The 27,936-nt window shown below is 40.4% G+C and overlaps 1 protein-coding gene across 1 annotated transcript; it reads right to left on the bottom strand.

Annotated features, from left to right (window-relative positions):
• Positions 1-426: 426 nt before the first annotated feature.
• kdm7aa (lysine (K)-specific demethylase 7Aa) lies at positions 427-26,536 on the bottom strand. The gene is made up of 18 exons (XM_062444096.1): positions 26,439-26,536; positions 16,971-17,056; positions 16,324-16,441; positions 13,537-13,697; positions 10,312-10,453; positions 9,183-9,369; positions 8,550-8,712; positions 6,962-7,049; positions 6,762-6,868; positions 6,203-6,294; positions 5,890-5,976; positions 5,061-5,312; positions 4,728-4,858; positions 4,109-4,263; positions 3,918-4,012; positions 3,410-3,624; positions 2,788-3,176; positions 427-1,851 (listed from the first exon to the last, which is right to left on the bottom strand). The coding sequence occupies exons 1-18, from the start codon at positions 26,534-26,536 to the stop codon at positions 1,763-1,765; spliced, it is 2,655 nt and encodes an 884-aa protein (XP_062300080.1). The 3' UTR covers positions 427-1,762.
• Between the last annotated feature and the right edge of the window lie 1,400 nt (positions 26,537-27,936).

A 27,936-nucleotide genomic window follows, 5' to 3' on the forward strand; every position in this document is an offset into this window, starting at 1 on the left:
TTTTTGCTAAATGATGATAAAAGTGGCACTAGTAGTTCCAATTGCTCAGGTGTAGATATGGAAGTTGTCATTTCTCAGTTCAAAAAAAAGAAACCAAACCTAAAACAAACCTATATTCTCTATTCGCACATAGCCCAACACCTCTAGCTACAGAGAGAAGAGGAAACGAGAAACAACAGGATCTACTTAACTTGGGATTGTAGGTGGTGAAAGGTGGAGGGGAAAGAAATATAAAATTAAAAAAAGAAAAGAGTCGTGATAGAATGGATAGAAGGTAATAAAAACATTTGTAGGTAAATTGCTACTCAACAGATGATGATCACATGAACTCTAAAAACATCCACATTTTTACAACAAAAAGAAAAAAGAAGTATGTGTTAAAGATAAAAAATAAAAGAGGAAAACCCTCAAATAGCTGAAAGGGTCAAAATATAATAAAATCATTATCTCTTTCAATTAATAAATACATCATTCAGAATTCATAAAAATAACATTAAAAAAAAAATCAACATCACAGATAAAACAAGAAATAAATTAAGCAGGATATCATGCGAGTCATTTCTCAACTTTTTTTTGTTGTTTTTATGTGTGTTTTTTTTGTGAGCGACTCGTAATTCCTATTTCAAACAAAAAAAAATAAAGAGGCAGCACTTTGAGGGACTTCCCTTTGGAGATTAGAAAAAAAGCTCTCAGAAAGACAAAATCCCTCTCTAATTATCAAACAACATAGTGCAGATTTGAGAGTGTGTTTGTTTTTTTTGCACTGAATTGCGCAAAAGTCTGTAATGCATCTGTCGGACCTTTCTAAGTTAAAGGGAAGAAAGCACCAATGTGCTGCCTCTCGCTCTTTTTTCCTCTCTCTCTTTCTCCTCAAAGTCATTATTGCTGGTGTGATTGAGATAAAGGGAGAGTCGGGAAAGGGGGGCTGGAAGGGGGACAAGCATGAGTGGAGAAAAAAGTACAAACAAATAAGCACCATTTTGAAAATTTCAGTTCAATCGCCGTCTCCTCCTCCTCCTCTTTAGCACCTCATTTCTCTCTCTCTCTCTCTCTCTCTCTCTCTCCCCCTCTCACTCATGGCTCGAAAACAAGATCCAGAGAGCCTTCTCCTCCTCCTTCACATCCTCGTTCAGTTTGTCGCAGATAGCCCGTGAAGCAAGTAAAGAGGGATGTGAAGGGGTTGGGGAGGGGTGCGTTTCAGCAAAGAGAGGAAATATTCGTAAATATGATGCAGATGTCTTGGCATCAGAAGCGGTAGGAATATCTTGCCCATCTCCTTGGGGAAAGCAAGCTGTTTTTTTTTGTGTTTGGTAGACCTCCAGCATCTCCTTTGTCCGTTCAAAATGCCTGAAGGAGTCAGTCCACCTTTTTCCCTGCAGCAGAAACACTTCACAACATGCTCGCTCTTTTCTCTCCGCGTCCCGTAGCTCCCTTCTGTTTTGTTTTTTTGTTCTTAGTGTGCTTGTAGTGAAATCGTGAACTTGCGGTCTCTCTCTCTCTTTATTTTAATTTTTTTTATAAAATTTGTCCTCGAATCCGATACCCTGTCTCCTAAGCATGCACAGTGAGCGTGTTTTGTTTTTTTTTCGTTTATGGTCGTCTCCAGGCAGTGTGTTCTCTCCTTTTATTTTTTTTTGTCTTAATTTCTCAATTTTTACAGCACTTAAGTGTCTGGTAACAAATACACGTTTTTTTTTTTCTTCTTCTTCTTTTTCAAGAATACACCTCGACTTGTTGATCTTCCTCTGGGGTTTTTGGAGTGTTACACAAAGACGCGACTGTGTCTGTTAAGCTTCAGGATCTTGCTCAGTCTCTGCTTGGCTGTGGCCATCCCTTTTTTGGGGCGCTTGCCTGAAAAAGACAAAAAAATATGGAGACCACATGTTAGAATTAAGCATAAAAAAAGGGTCTACTTCTTTGTATATCTGTGCATACAAGGGCGTCTGCAGACTGTATATTTGTTCCCCCGAATATCTATTTGAATGATTTTTTATGTTTCCTTATTTAATACAAAATGCACGTTAATTTGATCTATTTACTGCAATTAATACTGCTTGAACTTCCTGTTTGACACATTTTCTCATCTTATAAATTAAAAATAAAGTACATTTTGCATTAATGATTCCCTCCATCTTTCCTGCATATTTACATTAATTTTATTATATGTTTTACTGCTATTGTTTTTATTGCTTTTGTACTTATTATTTATTGTTCTTTATTCTTTTTTATTGACGCTCTTCTACTTTTATTGTCCACTTTGCTGCTGCAAAAATGTAAATGTCCCTATCGTGGCACTAATAGAGAAATATCTTATATCACTTCAGTCAGCCTACTTTTGCCCAAATGATTACTGGTTGTTGTTTTTCTTTGCCTAATCTATTATTGTATTAAATATACCCTCCAGATATGCTTTAAGGTATATAAAAATAGTCCATTTTGAATAATAATTTGTCTCCGATTTGGTTTTAATACAAAAAAAGTCCAATTAACTTGTAAAAAATGTTAAAAAAATTAAATTTACTCCTGCTCTCATAAAAATTCAGCATGTATAATCTGATGGAAACATATCATCTCCTACTTCACTTAAAAGTCCACTCTGTGTGTTTTTGCTCTCCAAGTTTCATACTGTAATATGATTCGTTCCAAATTCATCATGTGACATCTTACACTCAAACTTAAGCAGCTGATAAATATGAAAACTGCCTATTCTCGTCAAACTCTGACTTGCATAATTCTGCACAGTGAAGATCAAACATTAAAGTGACGTTACAATAACTAAAAACAAACCTTTTGTAGCCTGATTGCTAATGGGTGGAGGGTTGGGGGCGTGTCTCTTGGAGGGGTGCAGCGGCGGAGACATTGAGGGGTCACAGTACTGGTAGTCTGTCTCTGGACTGGCGTTGTGGCTTCGACTGAGAGGGCTCGGGAGCCCTTGATTGTCCCAGGCCTCGCTGCTGTTGCCCTGGCTGTCCATTGGGCTCTTCTCCCCCTGCAGGCGGCGCTGGTGCTGGTGCTGCACCTGCTCCCTCTGCTCCAGCGGTAAGCACTGGCTGGGGCTGGACCACCAGGGCTCCTGGGATGAGGCTACCTTCTCCGGCTCGGAGGAGCACAGCAGACCAGCCATAGACAACATCCCCTGAATGGCCTCTTCTGTGCTGGGTGAGGTAGGACGTTCTCTGCAGGAAGGAAGGGACCGATTTTAACATTTAGTCAACATTCAGTCAATTATTCAATGAGTGAATGAACAGGAAATTAACTTTTCTGGTTCCACCTTCTTAAATGTGAATGATTTAGATCAAGACATTTGAGGTTTCATTTTGGGGTTTAGGAAATCGTGATAAACATTTTATGGACCAAACAACAGATTACTTGATAATGAAAATAATCTTTTGTTGCAAGTGTTTCTCACCGTTTGAGTGGTTTGTGTTTGTGCCTGAGTGTCTGGCCAGACTGGTCCAGCTCTATGGTGTGCCCTGAGCCTTTCTGCTGAGATGAGCCCCTCTCTTGATCTTCCTCCTCCTCCTCTTCCTCCCCCTGGGAGCTTTCTGAATCCTCGTCGGAAGAGGACGAGGAGGACGAGGAGGAGGAGGAGGAGGACAACGATGATGACGATGATGCTTTACGCTGCAATGACAAACAAACATTATTAAAATCTGAATTAGGATGATACAGTAAACACAAGCATGAACAGTTCACATGAAGTTCAATAAATGAAGAATACAGCACAGTGTGGTATCACCAGTCTTATAATTTATGCTGGAATCAATACATAACATAACTATAGTTAAAACAATCATACTCAAACTACAAAACTTTATAATCAATGACAATGTTTGAGGATATTTCATAAATATTGGTGATACATGTGGTTTTCCTTCATATAACAGATACAATATAAAGTCCTGCTCATCATTTACCTCTGTGGGAGAGTCACTGTCTGACTCCACGCCCGACACACTGGAGTGTCCTGAGACTTCTTCCCTGAGTTCAGTCTTCACCCTCTCGAAACCCACTATTAAATAAAAACACAGGAACACACCATCAGCTTCAAATGTTGACGGTGAACACGTTTGGCGACAGTTTCTCTGCCAGTTTAGGGATGACTTACTGAGGAGTGCAGGTTTCTCGACCATGCTGTGCTGCTCTCGACTGTCCTGCATCCTCTGCGACTTGACGTCCACGCAACTCCTCGGTGGAGGTTGACCGACGGGTATCCTCTCATCCTCCGTCTTTATCGGACTCGCAGCCGGCCGCCTCAAATCTCTGCACAAATAAATATAAATTAAAATGAATTCTGTCATTTCTCCAAAACAGAAGATTTTAAAAGATGCTATTTTGGCAACTTTATTTCTATTTCTCTACTGTTTTCTCTGACTTGAGTCCTGGTTTTTTTGCATGATTACTAATTTAATACTAGTACTTACTTTTTACTATACCTATATATGATTTTAAAATTTAACGTTTCTATTGTGATTTCAATTATTTTCCTATTCTGTCATCTTGGCTTGTTACTGATGTTCTTCAATGTGGTTTGGGAATTATTCCTGCAGTATATTAACAAGGATATTTGTATCACTGTGAAACAATGAACTACCTCACTTCATGAATTATTAAACTTACCAAAAAAAGAAATGATTGAGTTGTGCAGCAGTGCATCGCTGTGAATAACTACTGAGCTTTGAATCATTACATGCAGTGTGAATGTGCATGTGAGTGTGAGTTCTGACCTGATGATCCTGCCGTTCACCAGCATGAGTCGTAGGTGGTTGTCCTCTAAAGACTCAGCAGCAGCCGCAGATGCAGATGCAGTTGACACTTTGTTGAACTTCGCATGAACCTTGGCACAGAACACTGGGTCCTGGATGGTGCAGACCACAGTCAGTCAGTCAGTATCATCACATCACCCATACAATACTTTGCAAAAACTCCAGAGCATATGCATGATGCTACTTTTATTCCCACATTGCATTTTGTGCTCACAAAGAAAAACAACACCCCTCACAATCAAATAAACTCACAATCAAACAGCGTGTACTACTCGTTTGCTTCTTGGTGCTCACCTCCTCCAGCGGTCCCACCTCCAGCCTCCTCAGCACCTCCCTGGTGTGCCGCTCTAAGATGTCCAGGTTGGAGGGCACCTTTGGAGCGTGCCGTTGCTGCTCCCTCAACCGCCTGGCAGCCCTTCTAGCCCGCCGGGCCTGGCCCATCCTCTCCAGCGTGGAGCGAGTAGCCGGGCACGCATTGGATCCAGAAGGCAGTCCACATCCACTTCCCTGAGATTTCACTGGCTTGTTACCACTTCCTGGTTCCTCCTGTAGAGTCAAAAAAGTCAAAACATGGAGTCAAGCTCAGGACTAAACAGGGTTTGCAAGTTCATAAACTGCCCCACAAGTTTAGAGCGACCGGTTTGCCCAGTACAAACAAAACAACCCTTAGTAGTATAAACTGAGCATGTGTTTTCACCTTCCCTTTAGTTTTAGTATGAATTACTTATTTATTGTATTTTTTTATAAGCACATTCTTCTTCTGCTTTCAATTTCGTTGTACATGTACAATGACAATAAATTATTCTTCTTCTTCTCCACAAAGTGGAGATAATGTACTGCACCTGTTCATTTGTAGAAATAATGAATATTTTTTCTTGAATATGGCACTTTTTTTTTTACATTTGACTTTACAAAATGCTGCAAGTCATATTGGGGAATCTGAGGATTTAATATAAAAAAAACTGTCATGGAGCAGCACAGAAACAGCTGTAATTATTATTAATTTATTAGCTTTAAAAGCAGCACTGATGCAGTTCAGGATCACTGAGCAGATCTAACATTGACACCTGTAGGAAGTTCAAAGGTCTGTCTCATATATCCTGTCCTCCTCGTCCTTCCTTACCTCCAGGTAGCGGATTTCCTTCGTCAGCTCTTTAATGAGATGGTTAGGCCTGATATGGTCTGGTACCTCACTGGTGGGCTCATTCACCTGCAAAAAGCCACAACAGACCACATTCAGACAGGAGAAGTGGACAGAAAGAAGTCTGTTGTTTGCCACTGACACAAATCCACAAGACAAGGTTAAACTAGCAGTGACGTCTCATGCTAGAGCTCCGCTGCTGTGTAACAATAACCATCAGGACTGTAGATACTGGGAGCAGAGGCAGGTGCAGGTAGACAGAGATGACCGTGAGAATGCTGTGACCGACTCTCACCTCTCTCTTCAACCAGGTCCTCAGTGCACTGATTAAAGCCTTCACTCCCTCCACCAGGTAGGTTGGTGGTGGACAGTTGTCTTCTCGTAGCTCTGATTGGATAAAAGGAGAAAAAAACAATTAAATAAAATTAAAGAAGGCATGAAAAAACTTAAACCAATTAAATATCATAAATAACCCGAATGGGAGAAAGATAATTTTTCACTGTAATTTTTTTAAATGACAAATAGTCTGAACACAGCTATTACCTCAATATATTGTTTTCAAAATTTTTTGCATTTACAATTTACATGCTGCTGCTAACATCACTTACACAGTGGAAAAGCAATTATGCTATTATAGTGATAAACCTGCAACTTAACAGTCGGCCTTTCTATCAAAAGCTACTAATTTTTACAATGTTTATTCTCTTTAGCAAACACACACACAGCTCCTCTATTTTTACCCCCCCCCCCCCCCCCCCCCCCAACAGCTCTGCTATTGATAATAAACTTCAATATTTATCTCATGTCTAACCGCTGTCATCCCCTGTAATTTCTCACCTTAAAACTAGACCCACCTTTTAAGGTTTCCAGGAGGTTCTTGGCCACGTACCAACAGATGGCCTCAAAGTACGGAAACTTAAAGAGGTCTGGGGTTTTCAGACGACGCTCCATTTCATAACACCTGGATTAGCGACAACAAAACAGTGTACAGTTAAATAAATAATAAAATAAAATAAAACAATCACACATTCTTACTATCATGTGAGCTGTTTACCTGAGCTGCATGCCAATATTGAGGTTGTGAAGGAAGTTCCCTCCAAACGCCATGCAATCCTGAGAGGTGAGAACAGCATGGATCCAGCCTGCAGGGGGCACCAGAACACAAACATTTAACACAACTGATCAACTGACTAACTTGTAGTACTAATAAAATACTTGGGGAGTAAGACAGCCACAAGTCACACTCATGAAATATGCTGCAGGTTAGAGTCGTCTGCATGAACATGTAGAGAAATATCTCAGACCCACGTGAGCGCACAAACACAAACAAAATCCTCCCCAAGTCGGATTTTGTAAGAGATAACGCCGTCTACAATGTAGTGTCCCCCTCTCAGATAAACAGACTTCTTTATACAACACAAAGTGAGAGAAAGCAGAGTCTGGAGGGGTAAGGGAAAGGGAGGGGGATGTTGGTGTAAGACTGATAGACAGGCCTGATAATACACTGCTTGACTGACCCACTGTGCTCTCTGACCCCCACTTAATTCCCACCTCTCTCCACACACACACACACCCCTCTCTCTGTCTCTTTTCAACATCTCTGCTGAGAAAGCGCGGCTGGAAGACTGATTGAAGACATCCAGAAGTTGACGGGCCGAATTGAGCTTTGTCTGGTCTGTGCGAGTGTAGCGGGACGGAGAAAAAAGGGGGACTCTATCAGCTTAAAAAAAACAAAACAAATGGATGGATCACCGTGTGACAAGAAACATCAGCGTCAATGCAGTGAATGAAAGCATGTCATATTGTGTTAGTGAGATGAAAGACAAACATCTTTTTACCCTTTTTTAACTTAACTTCTAATTAACAACAATGGCACTGCTAGTTAAAGGGTAAAATCACATGCAGGGGAGCTGTGATCTTTTCATAATATTACATAAGACCTCTGTTTCTTTTCATTTTTCCATTATAATTATGATCACTAAGAACTGTTTGGGTTGTTGCTCAGGAGGAAATTCCCTCTCTGTTATTTCCCCCTGGCAATGATAGAGGACTTTCAAAAAGAAGACTGTATTTTCCTGGCAGAAGTCATGGGAAGCTCGATATTTTATTTCAACTTTGTATGCATGTGAGTGTGTGTGTGTGTGTGTGTGCATACGCTGCGTACAGATGGCGTTGTTTCAGGATTTCAGGCTTCCAGACGACAAGTCAGCAGAGTTGCTGCAATACAGTCGACCGAGCACTGACTATTTCTATTATAAACAGCTGTAAAATTCAGTGTAAATGAACATCCTAGAGTATGAATAGTTATTTGGCATTGACAGAACTGTATTTGTCAACTATTTTGATAATTCATGAAGCATTTAAATAATATTTAAGGCAAAAATGTCAAAAGATATGATGCTTTTGGGTTCTCAGATGTGAGGATTTTGGGGTTTGTGACGTTAAAAAGACATTTATTGAAGGCAACTTGTGCTGTAGCATGGTGTGACGGGCATTTTTCACCATTTCCCGATTTGTGAAAAATGAGTGGTCGGTTAATCGAGAATATAATTAATTGATAATAAAATAATGGTTAAGTGCAGCCCTAATGAACAGAATCACATTAAAAACACACAATCACAATCATAAAGATAAGCACAAACCTGTAGGGATGAGCAGGGTGGTTCCTTGGGGCACAATACACTTGTAACACTTGTCCACTTTGTCCCCAAAGAACGCTTCACTCTGATTGGGCGAGGAGCTCCATGCCTCGTATAGTGCAAGGTTGGCGGGGGTGGGCTTGATCAAGTAAAAGATCTTCTCACCCTGCAAGGAAAAAAAAGAAAAAAAGCGGATGAAGATGGGTTGAAATAAACGGACGTGCGAGGCTTTGATGTTTGAGCGCAGCAGCTGTGGTGATGCCGCTTTTGTAAACACCCACAAACATCCCCACCCTCCTCTACCCTATCTTACCTCCAGCTTCAAATTAGTGTCAACTACAGTTTATACAAGTGGGAGGTGAGATCATCACCGTAGGCTACACAGCAGTGCTACCCTTGGAGCTGCTCGATGAATAAATGTGAAGTGAGAAGCAGCGGGGTGACCTTTCAGCGAGTGCTAGGCGATCAGCCGTGACTGCCTGCCTTAAATACTTCAGTGTAAACAAACACACTAAAAATCACTGAGCCTGACGGACGTGAGGGCAGCCTGCTCTTGGATTAAACGCCAAATAAACAGTTAATCTGGCCTGGAATGCGTCTTTTTAGTGAGACATCGCTCTTCACACACACACTTACCCAGAGAACATGGTACCAGACGGAGGTGCCTCCGAAGTCTATGTGGAAATCTGTGTAGCTGTCCTTGACCCCCATAAGGCAGTACTTCTGGACAAAGGGTTTGGGGAAGAAGGAGTCGTCCGGCCAGTAGTTCTCTACCCAGGACATCTTCTGAGCCACGTCAGGGACCTGCACCAGCTCAGCCATCCTTTGGGTGGTTTAGAGTTTAATACAGTTATTAATACTGATACCAGAGCTGTCTTATGTTTTAACCTTTTACATCAGGCTCTTAGCATTTCATCTTTATTTGAATTATTTTTTGTTTCTGTATATATTTTCTTTTTATATTCTCTCTTGTAAAGCACTTTGTGGCATTTGTCTGTGAACAGTGCTATATAAATAAGTTTTGTTATTATTATTGTTATTTTTAAAGCTAGGAGCTCTCAGATATAAATCCAGTCAGCATGTTTGAGCAAGAAACTAAAAACTAACCCCAAACTGAACTCAAGATACATCTCAGCTAGTAAAAATAAATCAATACATTTATCTTTATCTATCCTTATCTCGTACAGAGTACTCCCCGTACTTAAGTGCTGGTTTCTCACAGGAACATCTTAAGAGAAAAGTGAAAATTAACCAAACCACATTGAACTGACTTTACTGTGTACTGAACGTGTTTCGCCTGGAGCTTCTTAAGTTTCACTCAGCAAAATGTTCTTTTTTTAGCTGCGTGATTCTGAAGAAGCTGCAGGAATGGTTTGATTTTCACTTTTCAAAATGATCTTGTATTTTGCTCTTTAGTTGTATCTCAAATGAGGAAAAATTACTATGCTCTACTGACTTGAAGTGGCTCAAAATACAACTAAAGTTGGACTTAAAATATGGTGACTTGTCTTCATTTCTAAATATTTCATTGACCACAATCATTCCTGCTCCCGAAGATTTACAGGGGAAACTAATACAAACAAAATTAGACGCTATAAAAATGGCCAACTAAACTAAACTAAACATACTCACTTTGCTGCATTTTTCCAAACAGACAAATATTGATTTATATGAGTATTTTCAGTACTGTGATGTGTGTGTGTGTGTGTTTTTAAGGATTAACTGAATGTTTTCTTGTGTCCATCAGACTTGCAGAGTAGCTTACTTGGTATCAGAGAACTCCAGGCTGATGAGGTTGAGGACTTTGGGTCGATGGGGCTTGGTGAAATATTTGATAAACTCACTGAGCTTCATCTTGCTGTCCGCCTGACGTGCCACATCTATCACGTCGATGACTTTATCGCCACCTACATTGCAGATAAGCGGTGAGAGATTAGAGAAACATCACGTTGTTTAGTCTATGTAAAAATCATACAGAGAAGTTCTGCAGACACTCAATGAGAAATGTTAACAACTCTTTTTTAATTGGCTGCTGCGTGGGTTGTTGGGGGGGGGGGTTGGTTGCCGGGGTCAGCAGCCTGCTGGCATCTCCGTGTGCTTTTAGAGATCAAGCCCCTGAAGGGAAACTGGCACCAATATGGCAGCGTGGGGAGGGGCGAGCAAGACAATCTGTCAATCTGTCCAGACTACCGGTCCCACAGGAGGAGGAGGAGTGGGTGGAGGTGAGAGTACTGCTTCGTTTTATGCCTACTCGTGTGTGTGTGTGTGCGTGGGTGATGTAGAGCATAGAGCGAAATACACGTATAGATGTGAGAAAGGGCGAGTGCGTAAGGATGCGTGTGGTGCCCTTACACCTATGAGACAGAAAGCTGATGCTAAAAAAAAAAAAATAGGAGAAGAAAGAAGAAGTTGAAAGAAGGAGACCGTAGAGCACAGCTAACAGTTGGGACGCTACAAATCACACTCGGGTGACACGTGGGTCCGGAAGCAGGACCGGGGTGCAGTGTGTGTGTGTGTAGCCAGACAGCTGGTTGTTGTATTTCCCCCACACACCCCTCCCACACACCTTTTTTTATTACCCGTTTGCATGTTCTCAGTCTCAATCCCACACACACACACAAAAACATGCACTTGCACTCACAGACACCTCTGAAGGCCCAGCTGGCCAGCGTCTGATGACAGAGAACAGCTGGAGTAAAAAGCAGTCAGTCACACAAGTGAAAGACGAAGCCGCCTGGAAACCACCAAACATCCAAGCTCTAACTGTGGCTTCACGAATCGACGCAAAAATCAAAAATCCACGACTCCACCGAACCAGCTCAAGAGGCTCTCGTGCTACCTGAAATCCCGCAACACAATCTCTGTGATGTATTGCGACAACGAGCTTTGTTAAAGAGGGTAAAGAGTTAATTAAGCTAATTGTAGCAGATATATCTTTGTCAACATGTGCGCTCTCGCTGCATTAATATAAATCAGTTAAAGTGAATGTTTCCCTCATTAAACATCAAACCTAACAATGACTATTCATTGCACATTCATGTCACTGCAGCACTTATTATGCTTGCTATTCTGATATTAAGATAGTAGGAATGACCTTTATTACAATGTATAATATTAAGTTATATCAGTATGTCTATTAAAAAATCACAACTGACTCAAAATTGTGCAGCTAGACTTTTAACCAACATCTTTTCCAGTTTTTCCTTTTTACATTTATCTGCATAAACACAGGAAAATAATCTGGAAGCCGCAGTTCTCATGAGCCGAAGCTCAGTCCTTAGAGACCTTACAGTCCTCCTCCTCCTCTTCCAGAGATGTGTATTCAATAGTATCTCATGACCCCAATAATGTTTATCACTTTGGTGAACTCATGCTCATCTGAATTCACCTACATAACATCAAATAACTATAAAATCCTGTGTGCTTCTACAGTAATCTGCCTAATCAACATCTTTTGGAATAGATTTTAAGCTTCTTTTACTTGTTTTTTGAAGCTCTAAAGGTTTTTTGGGGCCTACATCACAGACTCTCCTAACATAAGACAGCTGTGCTATTGTGAAAAACCTTTTAAGATATGACCTGCTGCTGCAATTATTTCCTCAATTAATCATTCAGACTGTGAAATAGATGGAAGATGAAAAATACTGAAAAAATTATTTGATTTCCAGAGGCCACGATAATGTCAACTTAGGGTCATATATGACGCAGGAAAGCAGCAGATCGTGACACTTGAGAAGCTGGAAACATCATTTCAGTCATTTTGCTGGAAAAATGACTGAAATGATTGTGATTATAAGTGATTATAAATTAATTTATTGACCAATCATTGCAGCTCCACTGTAAAGCCAGCAATATGATAATAACATTTTGACTTTTTCCCCATAACGTTGGCATATGTGACACAATATCACAGTAACATACAAAGTCACGGATGCAGCAAATTACATCATCTTTAAAATCCTTCAGTGTATTATCACATTATCAGCTCTCCATGATATTACAATACTTTTACATAAACATGCTCATTGGATGATAAATTCTTCAGACGTCGCTGCTTCGGAGCTCAATTTATTGTACACAGAGATCTTATGAAAAGGTAAAGAGTATAATGACACTATGTCAAGCTTTTTATCTTTTTTCAAGCAGTAAAGACTTGGATTTCCCTCCTTTGGGATCAATCTTTTAATCCCTTTATGTATGTATCTGTATGTACGACGCCAGCATGAGACAGCCTTTCTCACATTACACTAAAGCGAGGTACTTATTAGTGTTTCTACATCATATGAACTCCTCAGTATGAGCTATATTCATGAAACTTTCTCCGCTGCCTGTTCGTCGATACTTCATTGATACCACCGGGTCTGATAACTCACCACATGCCATGTTTGCTGCACAGCTGCTTAGATGTTAGTAAAACACAGAGGACATCGGCATTATCCTCATTGTCTCCCAACTGTAAGAAACGTAACCTGACGCCGAGTCCCTGCTCACGACACCTGTGCCTTGGCTTAATGCTCAATAGGGCATGGGAGGTAAAGAAAATGAGAGAGCCTACTCTTGTAATCTGAACTTAATGATAAAAAACACCAGTGAGCTTGGTAATGGGCTTGTAATAGGAGCTGGGAAGTGGCAGGCCGCTTCAATAAGGAAGCACAGTGGTCACGGAAAGGGCAGTGAAAGCTTAGCCGTCGCTCATTTAGGACTCATTGAGCCGTCGCCTGATGCCTGATAAGTGGGTTAAAACCCCATGAACCTGGAAACCTGTTCAAATTGGCACACAGATGGCGCCTGCTCAGCGACGGCCACTTAGCTGGCTGGTGTTGGGTGGTTTCATTAGCTTTTAAGCAGACTGATGCGTTCCAATAACAGAGGCCACATCCTTCCCAGAGGATAAACCCTAATGCGTCTACTGTGAAACTGATACAGCTTATTTCAACTTTTCTTTTTTCTTTAAAAAAAAAAAAAGTTTATTACGAAGCAGCGTCCTTACCCACATACTGCTCCACATCTTTGACACAGAAAGTAGGGTCGGGTAGTTTGAGTCCCAGGCCCTCCATCTCAGTGATGGCTATGGGGTAGTTGAAGCCGTGCCTCTCCAGATACCTGGGTGACACCTGCTCACCCTTCATCCGCATCAAGATCTCATCGCCACTGGGGGGGGGGGAAAGCAGGTTCGGTTCATTTATCATGTTGCCAGTTTATGATATGATATGCATCCTCAAACTTAATACCCTTTACACAAAAAGCTTTTTAAAGGGTCAAAACACCCCAATCATAGCAGTGAGTGACAGTGCTAATGGTGTCCAGCCATGCAGATAGTTATAGATTTATTTGCCTGGGTCACATTGACATTTCTGCTGCCACCCCAATTCTTTTTAGCGAGAAATTTGAATTTTAAAAAGGTCATTTACTTCCTAGTAAGCTGATTTCTTGAACTTCTTATAAAAGAGAGAAAGGTAGGGGCTGCTTTCTCCAGCTAGATGCCTTGTGGAGAAAGCAGATTTCTTAGGCTATGTAGAGACGTATGCAGATTTGTAAGCTGCTTTTTACATACATGTATGTGCATGACACGACTTTGAATACAGAAGTAAAGTATCAGAGCTGCTTGACGAATGAAGTGATTTAAAATAATATCCAAAGTCCGGGTAAAACTGAAACCTTCACACAGTATCCTGTACAAGTCTACGTAGGTAAGTTTTCGGTCGCCGATTAAAATTCTGTCCTCTTAATGCTTCCAGTATACAGTTGGTGGTGTGTGATAAATCTAATTAGTGACCTGCTGCATGTATACACGGATTTACAGTAATCAGGTCAGAGCCTGTGAACACGTTCTCTAATTACCTGTCACCTGGTCACTGACTCTCGATAATCCACAGACCTCAGTGAACTATTTCCACTTTATTTTTTATTTTTTTAAACTATCTTTACCTATTATTAAATATAGTAGATCTATTAATAGTAAAAGTTAAATCAAGGTAGAGGTAGACATTGTAGAGCCAGATCTCAAAACTAACACTAAAACCATCAGCAAGTGAGAAAATGTGGGGTTTTTTTGTAATTTATATTAATTAAACCTTTCAGAAGCCTTTATGAGTGTTACCAAGATGATTTCACTAAGTGTGGAAAGTAATAGTAGCTTCTAGCATGCCAGCTTAAGAATACTAAGCTATGAATAAACTTGTTTGGTACAGAGGCAGCTTTAATGCCCTGTGAAAACATCAACTATTCATTAAGTAAGAAAAACAGCTTAGTTTTCAGCTTTATGACAGCAGTTTTTTCACTTAATCAGCATGTTTACATGCACTGTAGTGGATACTGGATACTGTAAATCTGTGTATACATGAAGCAGATCAATAACCAGGTTTCTCTCCTGCTGCCAGCCTTGTTTTAGAAGCATGGCTTAATGATTTTAAGTATTAGTGGCAGAAGACGCTGCTTCCTGACTTTTTTTTGTAGGCTGTGTGTCAGAGCAGCTGGACAGAGTAGAGCTCTTCCTCACAGCACCAACGTGTCTGAATTCAACTAACAGTTACATGTTCAGAGGTAGAAACAGACTAATTTAGACTCTTCCTTTTAGTTTTATGGCGCCTACAGACAGGTTTCAACAATTTTAAAATTTTGTTGCATGCCACACGGTGTGACATGGCTCTTATAAACTTGGGCACAACATCAAGTTTGATGTATGTAGATTAAAGGATGAATCGTACGCTACAACGCTACGTCCTCCATCTGTGCAGCTGTAGTGCTAAAACCGTGAATCTGAGCAAGAATCAAAGCTCCATGTTGGGTCATGATAACAGCTGGAGGACAGGTCATACAAACACGATTGTCTTCTTTACTGGAGTCTCAAACATTTCTCTATTTCATGATTTTGTCTATTGTTCGTTTTAATGTTTTACAATCTTACTGTGTAATCTTGACTGCCTGTACTTTTTATCATTGCTTCTTGTTTTCCATGTCAAAACTATAGATTCTGCTCTTTCTAAGTTTAATTTAATGGAAAGCACTTTGTAGCATTGTTTTAAAAAGTGCTATATAAATAAAGTTATGCTTCGTTTTAACTCCATCATTGGGTTTAGCACCAGTGTCGCATTGATTGAGTGCGTCATTTCATGCTGCATTCCTATTGGTTGGCTAGTAGACGTAAATTGTAGCAGCAGTCACATTGTGAGATCCCAAATTTCTGACAGGCTATCTTTGGTTGCAAAGCTGTGACATCGGCCAACTTTGAATCTGCACGACGTAGGACCACCGGTTTGGAACCCCAACCAACGATATCGCCATGTTTCCTTCACGATGGACAGCCCAAAAACGCACAATGCGAACCCGACATTAGCCACACTTTTGATGCAATTATTTTAAATTCCAGGACACTTCGCTCCGTGTAATGACCTCTGCTTTTCATCCAGCTGTTCCACGCTGTGTGTTCTCCGTCTGCAGTCTATTGTGTTGCACATGCGTACTTGTAAAAAGCTCTAGAATAAATCTACCTGGGGAAATTTCTTCAATCACCAACACCGATTACGGAAACTGGTACCAAGAAGTTAAATAAATCAGCTTTCTGGAGAAAATTGGTTGTAATTCATTAATTAAAGTGCGTAAACACACTGAATGTAATGAGTTTTGTAACAGATTATTTAGATTAGGAAAGAGAAGAATTTTTCTGACCACATAGAGGAACTATTACTTCCTTTGTTTAATTGATAAATTTGAAGATGCATGGTTTTCACTGCAAAGAGTTGACACATGAGGTATTTAATGGGTACATGTTATCTACCTGGCGAAAGTCCTGCTCTGCAGCTCCTTGACAAACAATGGGGTGCCAGCTTGCACTGGTTTTGATCCATCATCTGGCTCTGTGTAGTCATGCCTGTGCCAGTTGTTGCGCTTTTTCACTGAAAAAAAAAAAAGAAAGACATTCGAGTTGTACAGGGTTGTTGTTTTTTTCCCCCAGCTCTCCAATTTTATCATGTCACTGCCCTCTTGAAGCTTGTTCTCCTAACAAAATGCTAAATTATGCACATCAGCACCACTTTTCACAAGGGCAATAATTCACTACTTAACCCTTCTCGTGCTAAGAGATGGAGATGGGAGGGGGCTCCTGTCCAATCAAAGTGGAGGGCTTACAACACCATTCAATTAGCCTGTTAATGTCTGCCCTCTGGGCTCTCGGAGGTTAACCCTTTACCCTCCCCCCTACCAAAAAAAAAAAAATCAGACTTGAGTAACACTGCAGAGTGGCCGTTTCCCCCCCGGGACCAGAGACAGGGGTGGGATGGTGGAAAATACTGAATGGCAAAGAGGGTTAGATATGTAAATGTAACACAGAGAAGTGGAGGACAGTGTTTGATGAATGAGACGCATGTTAGGACTGAAGGTTGGACGGACGCACGCGCGCCACTAATGACAGAGACCATTACTCACTCAGGGAGGGTCCATGTTTAGGATCACAGTTGGGACAGTGGTAAACATCGATATCCACAGCATGATGCTCTTCTACCTGCACACAGCTGGAGACGGAAAGGAAACACAGAGTTAGAGCAGCATCACACACATATATCATCTAAATATGTCCGAGGGCAATTTATAATCTATCTAATCTATGCAAACTACATCTGAGACATCTGCTAAGATATTTCCCTTCGTAAAACTAGATTTTCATTGAAATTCCATTCAAACAAGCTGGATATAGTAATTTCTAATGATGTAAGGTCACGTAAAAAGATTAACTCATGTCAAAAACTGCGTGTGTTACACCAGGAGATGTCTGGGGTTAAAAGTTTGATATAGACAAACAGCAGAGTACAGTGTAAATCTGGAAAATGACCTTTGCTCTGATCCATTTTTTTCTCTTTTTAACAAATGATCTACAGCTGCAGATCTGAGCCTCACTTTAAGGCCTTTACACAATAATAATATAAGGATTAAAACCAGTTGTTTTTTTTTTTTTAAATAGCATTTGTTGCATTCTTGTATTTTTCTCCCATGGATCTCACTGCACTGTCAGCGTCACTTATACTACCACCCCCCGACCATCCTGCAGCAGCAGCCAAACCACAGGCACCGACACACATGCATTCCTCTGTTGCATACCAGAGCAGCATGGATGAACAGCGACCCAGTTGCCATTCTGCCCGGATGGACATCAATGACTCTTTAGGAGTCAGCAAACTGCGGTCTGTGTGTTTGAGTGACTCAAGCATGTACGCAGGTCATTTTTAAGGTTTAATAATCGGGACTAAATAGAGCAGAGAGATCACACACAAAGAGCCCTCTGTGCTTTACAGGCCACCATTAACCACGTCATGTTAAAGTGATTTTTGAGGCCTGGACACAATTGTTATATTTAGGGATTTTAGAATTGGTATCCCTAAAAAAGAGAAATAACTGCATGTCCCCATTTGACCTGAAAGCATCTTCCGGCTGTATTTGGGTCAGTGACAAATAAGGGCTTGCAAACTTAGCAATTCAAATATATCTTTTAAAAAATAGTTTTAAAAACAGCCTCAGGTATTTTTGTTGGATTTATGTCATTTGAAATGACATTTGCACCATTTTTTAACCAAAAGTAAGACTGAATGCTCCTGAAAATGTCAAATGGTGTAACCACAAAAGAATGATAATTAAATATTTTATCCACCTAAAGTGTATTTAAGTGTACTTATACAAATAATTACTTGTTTACATTTTATGGGATTTTATCAATAATGAGCAGGAAATGTCCTAAAAACAAATAAGTTTTGACAATGTAAAATTTGTTTAAAAAATTGCAAAAGTGCATTATATATTCATTCCATATTTTAGTTCACATTTATTTTCCGAAATTTTTACGAAAAAATACTGGTTAGACCAATTGACACTGGGTTACGTCACAACATTGACCCATTTATTTAAATATTTAATACTGCGTTTTTAGAAAGTTCGATCCAGTTCAATGTGGTGCACTGGTCTACTTCGTAATAATACAACCCAAAGTCTTTGTAAAACAACAATAAATGTGTCCTCTGAGTTTGACATACCATAGGAAACTGTGTCGTTAACCATCCTGCTAAATTTTAATGATTAAAAATGTATAAATATATAGTTATATAAAATTAGGCTTCAAAATGGTTTATGCAAGCTCAGCGAATCAGGAACACAGAAATGGTGAAAAGCTGTTTAACGCCCTATCTAGTTATCAGTCTTTTCTTATGTTTTCAATAACAATTGTCTAACATGTATAATACGTTCAGAAATAAATCAATTAGTTCACTTTACACACTTTAAACCATTTTTCTAACCTCTTCCCCCAAGCTCAATCGATTCAATTGAATAACGAAACTAGCAACACAGCAGAGTGATGTGGTAAAAAAACAAAAAACAAGAAAGAGATGTGCTTGTTGCTGACATAAACTCATTTTTTACAGGAGAGGGTGGGGGTGGGAGAGGGTTGGGGTGGGAGTGTGTGTGGGGGGGGGGAGCCTGGAGGAGAAATGCAGGCGCAGGAGCTGACCACAGCCCCTGCTATCAGCTTTGATCTACAAGGAATTGCAGGAAACTGTAAAGGAAATAAAAGCCGAGGGCCATTAACTCATCAGGAAGTGGTGAGCTTGTGTGAATAACCCCGCTGCACTGACAGGATATCAAACCAGTAGCTTCTTCTTCACAGTTTACAAACATTTTACATGGTTGAAAAGAGCATTTGCATTGCAGATCTTTGCAGTTATCTGCTAAGTTGGCTTAAAAAAGGGCCTTTAAAATTACCCTGAGAGACTTACTAAATAAATATATTAACTTAAGTAGCTGATTGAGTAGTTATTTTCTGCCTACAACATCCATAAAAGATATAAAAATATGAAAAAGGAAAGCTTCGAGTTGTACTTCATGCCCCTGCACGTGAGCGAGCGGATGACTAACAATAACAGTGTACAGTGCTTGGCGGTAGTATCGGGTCTAGCTCATGCGTCAGGAATCTTGGTCCAAACATGTGGCTGTTCGTTCGCTGGGGGAAAGCATGAGTCACGTTTTTTTGTGCCTTGGGTTCGTAGAGACGTGTATGAGAGAGTGGAGAGCACCCGTGTGCACGCTCGGGGGCGCCGAGGTGAGGTGACCTTGTTGTCCTCATCTCACTCTGTACTTTCCTTTAACACACACACACACAGAGTTGAAAGCGGGGCACTGTGCCACATATGTTGGCCTGACTCAGCGTATGTGTCACCTGCAATGATTACTAGTTAAAAAAAGAAGGGAAAAAAAGACACTTGAGCTTGTGAAACTTGAGATGAAGGAAGAAAGAGGAGGAGGAGGTGGTGGTGGTGGTAAAGGAGGAGGAGGAGGAGGAGGAGGAGGAGGGAGGGGTGGTGGTAAACTCAGCTGAAAGGGAAAGAGAGCCAAGTATTTCCTGCCATGCTTGAGATTGCATCATCGCCAGGCTTGCTGTTGATGGTGAATAATGTAAATACGTTTGTTTTTTTTAACAACCAAACGTGAGCAAGTCTTTTTTTCTGGGAAAGTAATCAGTGCACTGATGATGTAACCTTGCAATGAAATATGATAACGTTATCATCGTGTGCGTGTGTTGGTGGAGAGAGAGACAGAGAGAGAGACACACTCACTCACCTACCATCCACTCAATTGTATTCACATTACTGTTTTGATTGGCTGTTTCTATTATTCTTCCTATAGCTTTGGCAACAGTCAAGCTTATGAGCTTTGAATTGAAAAAAAAAAGAGAGAGAGAGACAGAACAAAGTCAATATGTCCCATAAAGATACAGTTTTCATACTGGAGTGTTATTCCTAGAGACTGTGACGGCACTGCAGCAGATTACCAAGCAAAACATCCCTTCCTGAACCAGAGGAGATGTATGTGTGTGTGTGTGTGTGTACTTGCCTAAACCCCCTCCCCACCCGCCACCCCCCTCCTGCCATCAACAACCCCTCTCTCCCTCCACTTCCTCTCATCAAGGGCCTCCTTCCTGTGTGACTGAGAGGGCTTATTCATTAGTCGGCGCTCTATGAGGGGTTCATTGTCCTCGATGATCAGCGCAGAAAACACAAAAGCTGGAGGCGGGCTTTGCCATTATTTTTAAGCTCTAAATAACCCTCTCTGCAACGGGGAGGTGACACGCCTACATTAAGGGAGAACTGGCAGATCCCTAATGAATGGGTGGTGGAGATAGGAGATATAGGAGAGGAGATGAGGGCAGTTAAACACACCTGGCTATCTTTATCTATCCCTGAGGAGCACCTGATTCATCCGGCCCCCTTTTTTTTTTCTCTAATGCACTCAGCCAATGCTTACATAAACAGTGACGGACTTGGACAGCAGTTAGAACCACTGAGCCCTGACAGATGAATAAGGATCTGTCATTTTGGCCATACTGCTTAAATCATCTCAAAAAAAAAAAGAAAAGCAACATAACATCCCCGCAGTGGTTGCAGCTTTTAAAAAGAGATCACTGCCCCCCCCCCTTCTCTGTAGTCAGCTGGTAAACAACAAAAGAGGATCACTTTGTTGTTTATGGGGCGTCGGGGGAGCCCCGGGGAGTTTTAACAACTTAATTGTTTTTGGTGCAGGTTGAGTTGCCTCCAAGGCTTCTAACACCGGGGCTCTGCTTTCACACATGTCTTCAACATGGTCATCTTAAAGGCCCCCGGCACCCCTGTAAAAACCTACAAAGTCATCAGTCTTTTGACCCGTCTGCTTGATGAAATACATCAGCCGACAAACACAGGCCTGAATTCACCTAAAAAAAGACTGATGACTGGCTTGCGGATGCTACCTCGTCGCTACACTTCTCAAATAAACATTTGATTATATATTTAAGACCACAAAGAGTTTATTCTGAATAAAAGTAAATGTTTTCTTAAGCTTCTTATGGCAGCAACAATGATATGTGAAAGTGAAAGAAAATATACATATATGTATCAGAGGTTATATCTATAAAAAACAAAGTTGCGCTGTAGTAATGTAACTACTGGTTGTATGGGTATGAATGGTGATGACACACCCACAAAGCATGGGGAAAGATATTTTTACCAGTTCATAAATGTTCCAAATAAACCATCAAAAAAAAGAAAGACTAATGTCCATATTTCAGCTCTGAAACTAAGAAAGCAGAAGTGATGATCCAAGTTGAACTAGTCCACTATGGGCAGAGCAGCTCTGATGCTTTGCTGAATGTTTTGGAGAGTGTACAGACATGTTTGGCTCACTATGAAACTGTGGTGGTACAAATTAGGCTATGGTGGGCTGCCACAGTCTATATAATTAATGGGAAACGCTGCATGGTTGAATTGATATTAGTAGTATACATGAAATACTAATATTACACAGTACTGGACATTAAAAAGGGTTAGCTAATATTGGCCTATCACAGATATTTCAGTATCAGTGAATGTGTTGTCTGATATGTTTTTAAAAGTTATATAGGCAGCATTTTATGTATATTTGATCTTTTCTCTTAATTCAAGTTTAATATATGCATGTTTCTTTTGTTCTATGTGTTTATTTTGAATTCCTATTCAATTCCCAGTGGTGTTCTTACTTTTTCAGAGCACTGTTGTCATTTTATACAATAAAGTTTATTTTTTCTGTAAAATATAATTCCTTGATAACATATCCTTATCACAACTGTTGGATGGATAAAATGTGTGTTAATCTATATATTCTGTACATATAACATTATCGGCCAATCTATCGATATCGGAATTTTTTTGCTCCCTAAAATCCAGTATCGGTCGGGCCCCTATCTTTAATATCATAATTCAAACTGACTGCTAATTTTCTTTATTATTACTATTATTAATGTTGTTGTTGTTGCTATGCTCTTTCTCTCCCATCCAGAGTCCGGTTCTGCTTGACGTTTCTTCCTGTTAAAGAGCAAGTTTTTCCTTGCTACTGTCACCAAGTACTCACTGTAAATTAAAGAGTAGAGTCTATACCTGCTCTATATGAAAAGTGCCCTGACACTCAAACAAGATAAGGATGAGCAACTACATATTGGGTACAAGATACTCTTTGGCCTTCATTTTTCTTTTCTGTTACGGACTAATATATATATATATATGTCACATGTAAACAAAGATTGTAGATATATATAGTTTTATTTTCTATTTTTCCTGGTACATACATACACATCAAGGTAATTGTACCTGAAGGTGTACTGAGTCCTGCGACTAAAAATACATTTGTTTTAATTTGGTGCCACATAAATAAAACCGACTTGAATGACTACGATGCTGAAGTAATAATGTTGTAGTAGTTGTGCTGTAGAAGTAAGTAATGCTGTTCCCCCTGCCAAGAGACTTGCTAATGAATGTGAACATCGCTTTTAACAGGAGCGATGTGGTTGCTCTTTATTTTGGTGAATTAACTTATTAGACCAGACCTGAAACGTCTTCTTTATGGACGACACTGGTTTTAAAAAAAAGGATCCTTCTACTCATTCATCCATCCACTTAGTGTAAACACTAACAAAAAAAACAAACAAAAGGCACTCGGTGGAGGCCATCCATCTCTCTTTAGTGCGCTCACACTCGGTGCGACATTGATGGATCGTGCATTGAACTTGGCTCGCCGGAGCGCCCCATCAATCATTCCCATGGTCCCCATCAAGCCCTCTGTTCTATCATCACCCCCACCACCGTCAAAACCCCCCATAAAATCAGACGGAGTGCCCTGACACCTACACCAGCAGGGTAACCTCTGTGATCTGACGTGACCCGCTGAGGGTTTCCAACACACTAACATCCACTGTGTTAACATCGGTCGGCGTCATGTAGACATTGGAAGCGATCCCATTACATTATGTGTGAGTCTTAATTAGGCTGCCTCGTTGATATGAATGGCGGCACCATTTAAAGCCAATGCAGACGGCTCCGGAGAAGAAAAAAAAAAGTTGCATCATCCGGCAAAAAAGTCGAACTTACTCTCAGCTCTTGCTAAATATTACTGCTGTCGTGATAACTTTCTAGAGCGGTTAAAATCCTTCCTTGTAAGTATTATAAACCAGTTGGTGATGTTTCGGTGTGGATTAAAGCCTTCAAACTCTCGGATCTGTTACTCAAACTAGATTTCCTGGACCGTTTATAATCGTCAGACCAGTACCTGAAACCTGAAACTAAAAACGCCCCTCATCAACACAGCCTTTCACATTTAGAAGAGAGTCTGAAGTTTAGGATTTGTAATTAAATCAAAGGGTAGTGGTGCCAAATCTAATGTTCAGTTGCAAGATAAATTTGAGGGGTCATTTAAAAAAAATTACGTAAAAAGTTTACAGGCTTTTCAAAATCATTCACTTTTTCTTGTGAAATATTGAGTAATATCAACTTTTCAGGCTTCTACAAATCTTTTTGAATATGAGAAGTGAAAGAAGAAGAAGAAGAAGGAGAATTACATAATTCCTTAAAGGAAATAGTAAATGGGTCACACATACTCCTTGCTTTGCTTTAAGAGGCCACGTATAGCTCACAGCAACACTATATTTTCACTGCAACTTCATTAATTAGAAAGTGACATGGTTTGAGATGAGTAGTAAAGGCTAATCTAATAATAGTTTCCAATTTCAGATAGATAGATAGATAGATAGATAGATGGATACTTTATTGGTGCCCATTGGGAATTCAGGTTTCCAACAGCCCGAACACATGACCTAAAAAGTGCAAGTTATAATCATTTTACTGGTTTATGTATTGTCACTTTATTATGTAAATATAATGTCAGTATTGTGATATTAACACTATACTGGTGGAGCATTGTGTGTTAAAATACTCATCTAGACAAATATGCCCTTTCTTTATCTCTCTAAAGATCAGTAGTCCGACAAAGATAAACCACACAGTGCTCTGTTTACTGCGCCCAAATCCCCATCCCAAGTCTCTCTAAAGGCTGTATTGTGTAGCGAGATGCTGAGAGATACAGGTGATGGAGAACAGGACACTCTCCAAAAACTGAGGCGGCCAGACAAAGTCGCCCCCCCCACACACAAAAATACAAACAGTATCTCGGCTAGCACGCTGACAAAACGGGCACGGGACGTTGAGCTCCTCTCTTTTTTTATTCCATCAGCGAGCCGTCATCCACAGCCAGAGAATATCCCTTTCCCTTCTGGCCAGCCTCGTGGGAAAGAGGCTGAAAATGTGGCTGTTTTTGGAGCTGCGCTGCGTGTATGTGTGTGTATCTGCTTATTAGTCATCAATGGGGGAAGCTCCAGCATTTGTTCTTTTTCTTGCTGGCACATGACACACATAGCCAGTCTTTTTTTTTCTTTTCTCTCTCTCTCTTTTTTTTTGGCTTCAATATGCCACAAATTCTGGCGGCCAAGTTTTTTGGCAAGCACGCCTACTGTGGTTACGCAATGGCTTCCGTCATTTCAACACGAGCAAAAAACAGATTATTGTATTCATAAACAGTTGCCGTGGAGACGCGCCCACACAGACTGATTCAAGACGGACTGAAGAACAGAGCGTGTGTAAGTTTGGGTCTACATTGATAATAAAAAAATAAAGAAAGAAGAAAGTAATTGACAGCTACATGAAGTCAGATCTTACTGGTTGCCTGTTTCTGCCAGACGTCAATTTAACAGCACGGCCATATGGGGAAAATCGGCTTTTTTCCACTTTTTCTCACAAAACATCAGAATATAAAAGGGGGTAAACCAAAATCACCCAACTATGGGTACAGTTTCAACTATGAACAAGGTCACCGTATCACCCCAAATCAATACAGAGCGACTGTGACCCCAAATCGCAGCATGCTCACTGCAGATATTGGGTGTGAACTCAAGAATGTATGACTGAAATCTGACATTTAGGCTTAGCATGCACAGACACACAAAAGGACTTGTATTGCAAAATAATAATTCCTATTATGATTTATGTCAGCCACCCACACACACGCACACACAAGCTCATGAATCATTAAAAAAGCATCCAAAAACACCCCCACACCCCCCTTGTAGTCAGTAATGATGTTACAATATTAGAAAATAGGGTCAACAATCAACCATAGTCATAGCCACTCCATGGATAATATTATGCCTTATTGCTGCTTGGTAGCCTTTAAATAATCCCTCTTTTTTACCACTAGGGGTCTCCTGCCATGTGCCTCTTCTGCTTGAAAGGGGGATTTAAATTTCTCAAGCTGTCAATCAAAAAGCCCGACCATAACAAGCTCCTTGTTCTCTCTCATTTGCTTTCCACTCAAGTAAAACACACACAATAATAATACAAATAACACACACACATCTGGAAATGTATACATATTATAATATAATATTAATAACCCATGTTTAAAAATAAACTGCAGATTACGTCCAAACATGTGGAAGTTGGATATGAAGTGTAGCCTACTTAAATAAGTTTACAGTACAACTAAATGGTGGGCTGTGCTTGCCATTACCTTAAATAACCTGACTTTGATGAGCTAGATTTGCGACTCAAACAAACACAGGATACACACGCGACTGCTTTAACCGGCTCATAATCCATTAAATCACTGTAAAGAAATATATTAAACTTATCTTTAAAGTGTCTTAAATTAAAAAGGAATAAGAGCTCGACAATCCTCTATATATAGTGCCGCATATTAGTAGATAAAAACTATTTGATTTGAGTCAATAATGTCGTTTATGAGCGCAGACACACAGAGCAGATCCGTGTTGTATGTTTTATTGCTATTGCCCAAACCGTGGGGTAAATTTAAGGGCTGTTTCAGAGGACTAAACCCCCACTTTCTTTTCGTAAAGTCGGCGTCAATAGAGGATTTAAAACCCCCGTCGCCCACCGCTAGCTCGTTAGCATGCTAAGCTACCACTCCACCGTTAACAGAAACGTCGCCTCTTCTTTAACAAATCCAGTGTTTGTTGCTCAAAACAGGCTTCACCTCTAAAGGACACCGTAACCAACATACCTGCCGTGGAACCAGTCTTTACAGATGTCGCACTCGATCATAAACCGGCTCACATCGTAGGGCTGCCGGCAGACACAGTACAGCGGGGCCGCCGCCATCTTCCTACTGTCCCCAAACAACGCAGGAATGAAGCGGGGCGGAGATTTAACCCTCAGTCCGGAAACACACGAGTGCCGAGAGCCGAGCCGAGTCAAGTCGAGGCAACCCCACCTCTGACGTCAGATTCCGATTTCTTCATTTCCATCTGGACGTGTAGGCGCACTAACAATAGGCACAAACTTTTTTCCAATCAATGAATGACATAATCACATTGTTTTTTTGGGCATTGTGTCGTTGTTACAGTCAGAAACCTGTATTCAGGAAAATATGATGACTGTGAGACCAGAATAAAGGAAATGTTGAGCCTCAATATTAGACTTACTGTTTTACTTAGGATTATGTGAGTTTAGATGAGAGATTTAATATTTATAAGTTTTTTAAATGAATTGCAGCGGATATATTCATTTTACCCATTAAAGACATAAAAATACTCTGCTTGGAACAATAATGCGTGTCTGACATGGTTTATTCCATAAAAAGAACATCCTTAATATAATAGTGTAGCTCAAACATTCAACTGTAGGAACAAGGAGAAAAGTGAGTGACTTTAAACGTAATCCATCATTACAAATCCAAGATGCATAACAATAGTCTCAGTTAGTTAAAACACCTTTTAAACTGTATTTGACAACATTTTAGGACTTCCCCCTTTTCTGAGAAGTTTATGTTAAATGTAAGGAAATGTATTTATGTAATGCCTTAATTATTCAACATTTTACTCAATTTTACTTCAAGAAACATGACATTTGTAGAAAAATATATAATATCAATAAACACTGTGTACAAAATGTTTCATCTAACTAAAACTAGCATAAAGTCTTTAATTCCAGATGTGCAGCCACAGCCCTGACTTGTCAGTTACCTCTTAACAAAAGAAAAGAAGCACAATCAAAAGCTTCTTTGCCAGCTGAAAATTTGCACAGTTGCAGAGTTTTTTTTAAGTGTTTTCACACCTCTCCTTTGCAAATTGCAATGCACTGCATTGATTATTCTCAACCTTATAACAGAGGAGTATCAAAAAACCCTACACAATATCCACCCCTGGTATGTCTCCATGGAGCGTGTCTGACATGCCCTACGTGCTTGTGTGGTGAATAGCAATGGGACCACCGACCCACAGCTTGATCTGTGAGCTGACAGCACCCATCCCCCCACACGCCCATCTGTGCTGCTCTGCATAGGCAAGCAGCCTCGGTGCATGCAGAGACTCACGAGCGCTGGCTGCACAGAAGACATATAGGTTCATCTGCAGATCTCACTCTGCAATGTTTTTGTTTTCTTTTTTCTCTCCCTCTCTCTCTTTCTCGGTGCATCCCCACCTTGCAGCAGAACATAAACGTCTCCTTTGTCTTCAGGGTGATAATAGCAGCCTGCACCACTTGGTTGTAGTAGATCATTA

This window comes from Scomber scombrus, chromosome 22 (assembly GCF_963691925.1).
Source record: "Scomber scombrus chromosome 22, fScoSco1.1, whole genome shotgun sequence".
Lineage (NCBI taxonomy): Eukaryota > Metazoa > Chordata > Actinopteri > Scombriformes > Scombridae > Scomber > Scomber scombrus.